The sequence below is a fragment of the Sander lucioperca genome, chromosome 10, assembly GCF_008315115.2.
Source record: "Sander lucioperca isolate FBNREF2018 chromosome 10, SLUC_FBN_1.2, whole genome shotgun sequence".
Taxonomy (NCBI): Eukaryota; Metazoa; Chordata; class Actinopteri; order Perciformes; family Percidae; genus Sander; species Sander lucioperca.
Window position 1 is genome coordinate 30,504,656 of NC_050182.1, and position 11,252 is coordinate 30,515,907.

General features: G+C 39.0%; 1 protein-coding gene across 7 annotated transcripts in view; it reads left to right on the forward strand.

The window, feature by feature from the left end:
* deptor (DEP domain containing MTOR-interacting protein) overlaps window positions 1–9,107 on the forward strand; it is a 32,205-nt gene extending 23,098 nt beyond the window's left edge. For 4 of the 7 annotated variants that reach the window (XM_031298740.2, XM_031298741.2, XM_031298744.2 and 1 more), the window contains 4 exons: window positions 44–181; window positions 1,870–1,940; window positions 2,396–2,500; window positions 7,576–9,107. In XM_031298740.2, the coding sequence (XP_031154600.1) occupies window positions 44–181; window positions 1,870–1,940; window positions 2,396–2,500; window positions 7,576–7,698 (437 nt within the window). In that variant the 3' untranslated portion in view covers window positions 7,699–9,107. Of the gene's footprint in view, window positions 1–43; window positions 182–1,869; window positions 1,946–1,991; window positions 2,357–2,395; window positions 2,501–7,575 lie in introns of those variants that run through there. The other 3 variants (XM_031298742.2, XM_036006073.1, XM_036006072.1) reach the window with 3 other exon arrangements.
* Window positions 9,108–11,252: the final 2,145 nt, after the last annotated feature.

Consider the following 11,252-nt stretch of genomic DNA (forward strand, 5'->3'; position numbering starts at 1 on the left):
CTGTCATTGGTCTAACATCTCTCTTTGTCTCTCTCTGTCTCAGTGAGTCCCACTAAAGAGATTAAAGTGGCAGTCGGAGTCCGGCGGAGCAGCTTGAGCAGCAGCTGTGGCAGCAGCGGTTATTACAGCAGCAGTCCAACGCTCAGCAGCAGTCCACCTGTCCTTTGCAACCCCAAGTCTGGTGAGATGACATGGACACACAAATATATAGAGTCTCATTTGTGAAGGGCCTCACTGTTTTAGTTTATGGGTCAGCGTTTATAAAACTGGTTTTCTATTAGTTCTTTATTATTCATGATGTATGAAATCTGCGAAAAACAATGGTAACCTGAACAAGTTGTGTTCCTGGTTCTCACCCAATGCATGCAGATTGGCTGTATCCATCTCCTAATGAATGTAGATACATTGCTATAGAAGTAGAAGTGATGTGGTAGATGTTTTATGTTTAAACCGACAGATTAATGCCTCCTGATGATATTTATTATACCTTAAATGTGTTCTTTTGACTTTGTATTACACATTTTCAAACATTACAGTTGCCTTTTATTAAAAATGTCAAACTCAACACACTAGTTTCTTGTAAGTATGGAAGTACAAAAACTCAAAACAGAGTATACCAAAAATTACTTAACCTACCTCCTACCTCCTGCCATTCATCATTCATGGCTTCACGTCATTTTAGTAGACTTCAGTACAAGTGATGGTCATTTAGTAAAGATTTGAATCAAGAAGTGATGCCTTTGAGGTGTGTCTGTGTGTGTCTGTGTGTGTGTCCTTGACAGATTCTCTTTGTAGCACCAGAGCCCCCTCGACATGAGCACTCACACACAAGATACACAAGGGACAGGAAAAGGAAAGCACACACACACCAAATTCCCCTCTGTCTCACATTAACCTTAGTAAATGTCCGTATCACATGATTTGAAGATAGGGAGTCCAAAAATATAACATTCACAGTAGACGGTACAAAAGTTATGGTATGCATTAATGAAGCCAGACAGATAAAAAAAGATTTGGGCCTCTGATGTGAAGTAAAAATGACAGACGATGAGGTATTAAAGAGAAATTGTCCTGTAGATCTGATCAGATCAGGATTTCCACAGAATGATTATGGAAATGTCCAGACCAAGAGGATAAAAAGGTCATTCTTACTTCATTTCCTGCCTTATCAGATTACAATGAAGAACCACACAGAGTGATTTGTCAAGTGATTTGTCAAGAACACACATACTTAACAGTACTCCACGCCACAGATGTAGCCTACTTTCAGCTTTGTGCAGAAGAAGTAAATGCAATTCAAGTCATTTTAGCACTTTTATTCAACATACTTTCTCCACATTTTTTCTGTCAGTGTAAAATAATAAAAGAGATTAGCTACATACAAAGAAAACACGAAAACAGCTGCTGAAGTGAATGGATTCTATATACATCTGGCTCCTGGTCGTTGACCAGTCGGCTACATCTTCCCAGCTTCTCAAAATGTTCATAATTTGTATTTATAGAGTGAAATTAAATTAAAATATTTTTTTGAGACACAAATGTCCAGTTAAAGCCAGTGTAAAGTCATGTTGAAGTGTGTAATGGTGAGGGGAAGTTGGAGGAGGGGAAGGGGAGCTATACTGTTACAGGAAGCAGCGATCCTCCAGGCCCTGTTAGCATGTGACTGACATCAGCACTTAACTTTCTACGCACTTTTAAACTAACCGTGTGTGTGTGTGTGTGTGTGTGTGTGTGTGTGTGTGTGTGTGTGTGTGTGTGTGTGTGTGTGTGTGTGTGTGTTTGTGTTTGTGTGTGGCTGTGGTCATGTATGTGGTTATGTCTGATTATCACGGTAGCAACAAGTAACATTTTGTGTGTGTGTCTCAACAGTTCTGAAAAGACAAGTGAGTCCAGAGGAGCTGCAGACACCAGGAGGACCTTTTATAAAGAAGACATTCACTGTAGGAGACACACACACACACACACACACACACACACACACACACACACACACACACACACACACACACACACACACACAAAACCAAGCTCTAACAAGGACTACTTCAGCGTGATGTTGTCACGCATACTCACAGTCACACATTCCCTCTCACATGCACACACTTGAGGATACATAAAGCAGAGTACTCAAGTCATGTGCATATGCAAGAAACTCCAGCACGTACACACATAACTCACACACACTCACCAATTTGCTGCACTTTGTCTGAGATGAGTGTGATCGCCACAGGATGCCAAATGAGTATCACACTTGAAGAATACAAACATTTGAATAAGACAAGGGACATAAATATTATATGTATAGAGAAAATAGGTTAAATACAAACTGTGTGCATTACAAAAAAGTGTGATGTCATGTCGTACTAACATTTCATGTCTTCTCGTTGTTCCTCAGATTGTAGGTGATGCTGTGGGCTGGGGCTTTGTGGTGCGAGGCAGCAAACCCTGTCACATCCAAGCAGTGGACCCAGGTGGACCTGCGGCCGCTGCTGGCATGAAGGTAAAGACAGGAGACTGTTTGTCAGTGTCTGTAGCATTTTTTTTTTTTACATGTGTGAGGAGTTACTGTATGTAATATGTTGAGGCTGCAGTGCTCTTGGAGAAATGTTGAGCAATAACAATATTCAACAATATTGAAATCAAAGCTTTATGTTTGCCTTTTGATATTTGAGATAGCATCTTCTTTGCTTGGTCGCTAAGTTGTTTGCAGAAATGCAAAGTACTTTGACACTGCACGTTTGAACAGTTTGGTATTATTTAGAGTGGGTTGTTAAGTCTGCACCTAAATATACCTGTTATATTTACTGTGAGAGAAGTGTTAAAATGAAGAATGACGGGACGGAATAGAAAGAAGAGCACAGGGACGCATCCTGTAATGAGGAGGAGGGCAGGGACTGGAGCTGTAAAAGCAGGAAAAATGTTGAGGGAGGAAAAAAAGTAATGAAGAGAGAAAACAGGGTAATTGTGGCTCTGCTGCCACAGCTGAAGGTATGTAGGCAGAATGGCAGCAAGGAATCCTGGGAATGTATAGCATGGCGACTTAAACCACAACGTGGTGAGAGGAGGAGATAGCAAGGACTCAATAAAAAAGCAGCAGGAGCCAGAAATAGGAGCAGAGAAAGGGGGGAAACATAAGGTTATTTAAGAACATAATAAAGTATTGGTTGTGTTTTTAAAAAGTCAGCATTTGGATAATTAATTGTTAATGTCCAGTGGACACTTGAAATAATGAAGTGAACATTAAAATGTTTCCTCAGACTTTGAGTATCATCTGTTCAGTGTCAGTTTTACGGAAACCCAAAGGGGACAACCCTTTAAAAAAAACATGAAAATCTGGAGCTACAGCGTTTTTACATATGCAGTCCATTTCAAAGACCATGCAGTTGAAACTGAAAAATACTGCAAAGCTACTGCTGTTTTCTTCCCGTAATGGCAACGAAATTTAACTTTGCCAGGAAGGGAAAGGATTTTAACTCAGAGTGACGTCAGCGCAAAGACACATGAACCGAAGAGTGAGGAGTGTGGAGGGTGAGGAAGGAAGCAGAGGATCTTAAGTGTTAGCACCAAATGAGGAAACAGTCAGTGTAAATAATATCACTTCTGCTTTTGTTGCTGTTAACTGTCATATTTTATCACCATGGAAACACTTGTCATGGTTCACAGTCGTGTGTGTGTGTGTGTGTGTGTGAGTGTGTGAGAGTGATGAGCTCTGTTGACGTGAGTGTGGACTGATTGTGGGACCTACCATGAGGACACCATGTAACACTTTACTTCAAATCTTGTAATATCAACTTTTGTGTGTTTCTGTTTTTTATTTAGTCTAAATGGACTATCTTTTATGTGCTGAGGGCAAAAAAAACCAAACAAAACCAGAGTATTGGGTCTGAAATTTGAGATTTTCACTCACTATCATTGTAGATAACATTCCTAGTGTGTGCTACAGCGTCACTAGTTTATTTATAAGGAGTTCATTGCACTCCCTGCAGTTCCTAGAAGGTTAGTCCTGTTCAACTTTACCTGAGTAGTTTTTATTGACGTGTAATTAAGCAGTAACACAATCCAGCAAAAGGGTATGCCGTGCTGTGAGGTGTTGGCACCACGTTCCAGGCAAAAGGCCAAAGGAGAAACCTAAACCCACTGACCTCAGGGGGGGAGGTAGTAAAAATCATCATGAAGCTCTTCCCATTTTTTTTATCAAACACACACACTTTTAAACACTGGTTCTCTGTATCTTTTTCCACCTCACACAGACACACACATCAGACCCTGACCATAATGGATCCGAGTACTTATGTAACTGTCCAATACATCACCGTTAGAGCCTCTTTTAATGCACTTCTATAAGGCAGCAGGTAGAGCAGGGTCTGTGTGTGCCTGTCTCACTTTGTGTCCATTTGTGCTTCCTGTACTGTACTGCATGTTTGCACACCATTACGCGTGTTTACTGAACATCATGTTCTGTTACATTATTTTTACCACGTGTATATAATCACCAGAGTTTCTCCATTTGGAAGATTCTGAAACCTAAAAATTGCATTTGAAGATTAGATGATTTTGAAGGTTAGATGAATTAGGATGTAGCAGGATGTAATATCCAAATACTCTAAATACTATGTGTAAGATTCTTTATATGCTGAACATTTATTCCCATATTTGATTATATTGATTGTGCTGAAGACGCACAGTTATGACCAGTTGAGACTTCCATGAAAGATCTAATAGTCTGACTCTCTCTTAAAAAAAAAAATTCGACATTTTTGGGAAATACACTTATTCCTGCCAAACCCTGGGGTCTTGTCGTCAACGCAAGGTTGCCGGGCAACCAGAAGACTCCAGGAAGTTGCTGCTCTAGGCCAAGAAATAGTCTGGCACGTAACTCTCCGTAAAACCACCAACTTGCCCTTTTATACTTATTTTAATTTTTATAAAATAAATAATGTGTTAATTAGTGAGCTTAAAAACAGGATGTGTGGATTAAGTCTGATTTTAAGCAACAATTAATTTTCGTTTCAGGCCAAATTTCTGTCTTTCGTTCAACATTCGGTTTGAGGGGGGTCATGATGCCTGATTAAATGCCCACATTATTATCGATCTGGCTCTCGGATGATTAGTTGGATTTCGGGCATTCATCAGCAAGAAAGCGAATAAGCATATTTTCCAACATGTCACACCATAAATAAATAAAAAAAAACAACAACCAGGGAACCGTGTTTGGTTTCAGTCCAGTCAGTTATTGTTTCTCTGGCTTTCTAATTCCTCAAGGGACATGCATGCAAATATGGCCTCAGGTCATCCATCCCCTGAGTATTTTTGTAAAGAACAAATATCCTCTACTTTTGCATACTGCTGTTATTGCTGCATGAATATCTCAGCGTGGCCTCTTAACATGTGTTGTTTATTCTCTCTCTACGTCTTCTCTTTATGCCTGTTTCTATCTCTTTCCTTTTTTCTATGTAAAAATAATTTTAACCCTCTGAGTGCAAGGAGCCATTAAGTCCAGCTGGACCCCAGCCAAGACTAACAGCCCCATAGCCTGAAAGGAGAGAAGCATCATTGGGAGAGAAAGAGGGGCAGGTTTTGGAGTTGGAGAGAGAAAAGGTGGAACAGAGAGAGGAATGAATAGAAGTCCAGAGTACTTTGACTTTGCAAGTAGTGGGATATAGGCTGGAGGTTTAAATGTGATTATAGTAAGAGTCTAAAATTCCTGTGCAGCACAGAATTAACAGTCTGGGTTTTTCTTTTCTCTATCACTCTTAATCTCTCTTCCCCATTTATGTCCTCTGTCTATTCTAATCTCTCCTTTGCTGAAACCCTTATCGAGGCCGGAAAAAACATCTAGTAGCAATTGCGCTGTAAATAACCCAAAATAGTATGTTTGTGAAGTAAATAGTAAAGTTTGTGTAAGGAACAGTCAGGGTTTAAATAGCTGCTCCCTGTAAAATGTTTCCTGAGTCAGCGGCTTATTAAACACATCTGTAAAAGTTTTTCTTCCATCGTCACTCAGTAGTCTACTCTCAGTTGATTTATAGACATTACAAATATCAGAGTGATTATGTGCTTTTGTTCTCTGTGACATGCCTCAAACCTTTTTTTTTTTTTGCATCTTGCAGAGCTTTTGGAAAACTTTTGGGGAGCCAGTGAATTGGGAGTGTGCTTGCGTGTGTGAGTCCTTGCAAAAAGCCAAACCACAGCAGCAGCTGAAAAAGCAGCAGCATGTTGCAAGAGCAGCAGCTAGAAAGCAGCTCAGACAACTAGTCTTATTTTTATCAAAGCTGTTGAGTTTGAGCGGTGATTAAATAACGATAAGGGAAGAGGGTGCAGGCGTGACACAGGAGTGATTTGAGCGTGGCTGTTGTACCTGGTGTAATTTGTCAGGCAACATTATCAGGGTTTACCCGTTTCTCTTTGAGCTTTGAGTATGTTGTTATTTCTGTGTTGTCCTACTGAAACATTGTCTGCTTGATTGGTTAAAATAGTTTGGCTTTGGATGCTGCAGCACTGTGAGTGAACAAATGTTTTCAAAGGAGTACTGCTGGTTTAACCTGTTCGGGGCCTCAGGGCAAAAATGACATTACGCAACAAAAAGGTTTTTTTGTAAGCAAAAAACTCAAATAATAAAGTTGCTCTATATTTGTGAAATATGCGTATTTGAATTTTTTTGCCCAATACCACTCTATCTGCCCCTTGCCAGGCGGTGGAGGCAAGTCTTCACTCGTCTCCACTGCCTCTGCTGTAAAATGGCAAACTGTCTTTTTTACACTTAGTACAGGTTAAACAAACAAGATGTAACATGTACATTTGTCAGCTTTAGAAGTGCTGGTAGGTGGATTTTTGTTCCGTTGGACAGAACCAAGCTAGCTGTTTCCCACTGTTTCCAGTCTTTCTGCTAAGCTAAGCTAACCATCTGCTGGGTCCAGCTACATATTTACTGTAAAGACACGAGAGTGGTATTAATCTTCTCATTGAAGTCTCAGCAACATAGCCAATTACAGCTCATTACAGGCCCTCACTATGTCAGTTGATATGTACTTAGTTAAGCAGATTTCCAACTACATTAACAAAAATCAGTTGACTCACAGTAAACCTGGAGCTTTTGAGCCCCTTGAAGCTTGGAGCCCGGGAGGTAATTAAGCCTCGAAGACAGCTATAGGCGGTTTAGATTCACAGCCGTTAACAATGGATTCCAATGCGGACCCAGAATCACCGTAAAAAAAAGCACTACAATGTCCATAGAAACTTCTCAAACCACTCCTGCAACATAATCCACTTCTCCACCACAGATGTTGATCACATTTTAAACACTGCTGAATACACTATTTCCACATCAGGCTATCGTCCTCCCACAGCTCCAAAGTGAAGCAATGATGAGTATTTTATTCCCCAAAGACAGATTCCCGGTGGAGTAGTACTTGTAAGTCCCTTATTTCTCTCTTCCTCTCTTCCTCTCATTTCTCTCTGCACTCCCTCCATCACTTTCACTTTCACCCGTTTTACTCTATTTTTGTGTGATGGGTGTGAAAGTTGAGAGCATTATAAGAATCAATCATCTCTCCTCTCCGTCCGTCTTTTCTCTAGGTGTGTCACTTTGTGGTGTCGGTGAACGGACTGAACGTGCTCTCTCACGACTACCGGACCGTCAGCAACCTGATCCTAACCGGACCCAGGACAATCGTCATGGAGGTGATGGAGGAGGCATAAGTTGGAGGAGAGCTGCGACAGAATTCCTCATAGCTGAGTAGTGCAGTAATAACATGGGGGCTAGAAGGTTTAGTACTTGACCTCAAAACCACAGCGACAGAGCAACGTGGACATGTTGAAACGCAACTCACACTCTCTCTGTTCCAACATTATTTGAACAAGGTGGACGACTGAGAGACGCAGAGTGTTTTTAAGTGTGTGTATTCAAGTCAAGATAATGATTCAACCTGTAGACAAAACACGCAGGTTGTACTTGAATTTTTATTTTTTATTAAGAGGCGCACACATAAAAGAGTGAAAGTTCCAAGAGCCACCACTTCAACAGACAGTGATCCAACTTCTTCAACGTGCCCACAAAGACTCTCAGTCTTAATGAAGAGGCCCCAGACTTTATGTGCAGAATAGGAAGAGCTGTGTTCCCTGTTTTTATTTGAGTTCCGAACCAGAACTGTTTCATGAATCAGTTGCTGAACACAACGAGTGTTTTAAGGACGACAGATGGGAGTTTGTCATTAGAAGCAAGAATTGAACCAGTACAAGCTGGGACTGAAACATTAAGGAATAATATTTCATGCTGACACATTCAGTGACCTCTCCCCCAGTTAGTTTCCAACCATGGACTGAAGCTCCTGATGGCTCAACACTGCCCTCTGCTGAGGAGGACAGGAAGACACACAGAGAGGGAGCATTTATACAACAACTATGTAAATCACAAGTTTTGTTTAGTTGGTTTTTTCCCTTGCTTGTGGAACCAGTGTGTAAAATAGAAAAAAGACAAATTTGTGGGGCTGAGTCCTTGGCAGCGGCCGCAGGTTCGAATACGACCCACGGCCCTTTGCAGCTTGTCGCCCCCCCCTCTCTCCCATTTTCTGTCTTCGAGCTATACTGTCAATTAAAGGCCATAAAAGCCTTTAAAAAAAAAAAAACAAAGACAAATTTCTACCCTTGTCGTGTGAAAGAAATTAACAAAGTAATTGATGCCCAGATATATTTATGTGTAGCTGCTAGGAATTAGTTAACATAATAAAAATGCAGTGATAAACTGTATGTGACATTAACAGGCACAATGTACAGTATATACTATAGTATAGAAAAATTACAAAAGACTTAACGCACAAACAAACAGAAGAAGTCCTGCTTTAGGATGAAGCCTCAAATATTGTGCAAACTAAAACAACATCTTGGAGACTTTAAGATGACACATGATATGCAAACCAGAAAGTTCAACATGTCAACAATCACAAAATATGTCATTATTTGTAACAGTTAAAAAATAAGAGTTCAGACAGCAAATATTCTCTCTTATATGTACTGGATAGATGTTCTTAACTCTAGGAAAGATAAAATATTTCTAAGACTTGTTGCATTTATTGCCTACAAAAAGAATAAAAAAGAAGTATGTACCAGTGGCAATGCAGAAACTTAAACAGTCTTCTTAAAGTGAACAGTTGATTCAGTTGACCTTAAATATAGAAATTGTATCTACATATTATTTGATGTTTGAAGGATCAAAGGGTAGAACTACTATTTGAGCACTTAAACTATTAAACGTTTGTTTTTGATTGACAAAAGCACTTAGTTGAAAGCTTAAAAGCTTTCCTTTTTTTAAAAAAAACATTAGAATTTGAATATATATATATATATATATATATATATATATATATATATATATATATATATATATATATATATGCATATATATATATATATATATATATGCATATATACATGCATTTTTTAAATGCAGTTGTTTCAATGTTGTAAGAACCACAAACAAAATGGAATTCACTTCCAATGTACTGGCACTGTACTGTAATGTAGTGGCAGCAGAAAACCTGCCGCCAAATATTTCTTTTATATTATTTGGTTGAAACAACCCTTAAAGCAACCCCCTAGGCTTGATGTTTAGATAAATAGATTTTTATATTAGCCTCCAAAATAATATCATCAGAATTAACTGTATGTTTATAGACTGTGCCACTATGTGCCACTTAGACATACTAGCATGAGAAGATCATATTTAAAACTATATGATGATAAAAAAAAAAAAGAGCATGGATAAGTGATGCTCACGTTGCTCATACAGTATGTGTCTGTAATCCATGGTTGACTCCTGAGTAAACACTTGTTTACTTGTTTTTCTTTAGACAAAACAACACTGCCTGGTTAAATGAATATGTACTTACTGTAGTTCAGTCCTGGTGTGAAATTATTACTAAACACAAATGCACACAAACATTTTCATTCAACATGAACATAATATATTCAGGAAATCTTTATTGCCAAAATGTAGAATTAACACACACACAGTAAACTGCCTCTTAGGTCTCTGAAGTGAGTTATTCAGTGGACATTTTTTTGTTTTTTCTCAATGTGCTTCGGTGTTGCACGCAGTGAAATGCATGACTCCTGTAAATCAGTGCTTATGTAGCATTAGCTTCTAATCTAAAGCAATTCTTCAGTTTATTGATTAGTAGGACTGAGTTGGCTTACAAATCATTTAAAAAATAAAGTAGATTTGGGTCTTCAAAACTTACGATAACAGAACAAAACTTCCTCAACTGTATAAATAAGACGTTTATAAAATTGTTATAGAATATTTTACAGACATTGGTGATGTTCTCTGCTAAACAATTTTGACATTTTGTCTTAGATGCTGATCTTAAAACTGTCCACTCTACTATTTTAACATTGTTCATGCACAGCTCATGGATAGTTTTGTTGTGGGTTTGCTGTGTTTGGAGAAGATATATTTTAATATTCTTTGATACTTTTTTTTAGTTGGATTTTTCCACACAGCCATTCAGCAGGTAGCGTGACAAAAATCACATCTTATGCAGACATTGGGGATTCTTCAATCAAGGTTTTTCATTAGTCTACTGTAGAGATGTCATTGGTCTTCAACCGCTGATATCTACACTCAGCATGGGTTCACTTTTTCTCAGTTTTTCTTTCATTAAAAACTCACCTACCTGCAGCTTTCAATCCAGTATTTGTTCTTTTAACTGGAAGTGATCTGGCTGAAGGGTTGGGATTCTGATAAAGGAGATGGAAAATGTAGCCTGTTTTTCTGAAGGCAGGTGGATTATAGTCACAGTTGAGTTTTGGCAAATGGAAATATGCAGAAGTGAGGCAGAAGTGTCAAAGGTTCCCTTCACATGTATTCAAAGGTCTTGAAGGAGTTCTTTGTGGTCATAGCTGGCTGAAACAGGTTCACTGACTCTTCAAGTCTGAAAGCATTCGCCTTAAAACCTCATTTTTTGCTGCTAATCCCAGTTGGTGGTCAGCTAATCTATTGTTCTGTTCATCTCTGACTTTTTGTATTAAAAGTGATTGTTATACTGGGCCATCATGCATCACTTCAGTTGACAATCAGTGTTTTATAGACACCACTTTCAAATAGCAGTTTTAAAAGCAATGGTCTGACAGAATGTATTTCACCGCCATCTTCTACATTGTGCTGTTGATATTGTCAGTTTTATACAGTTGGTTAAGTTGTTTAATTAAAGGGATTCTTTTGCGTTATGTTCACCTCATGAGGCCGGAGTGAGGGC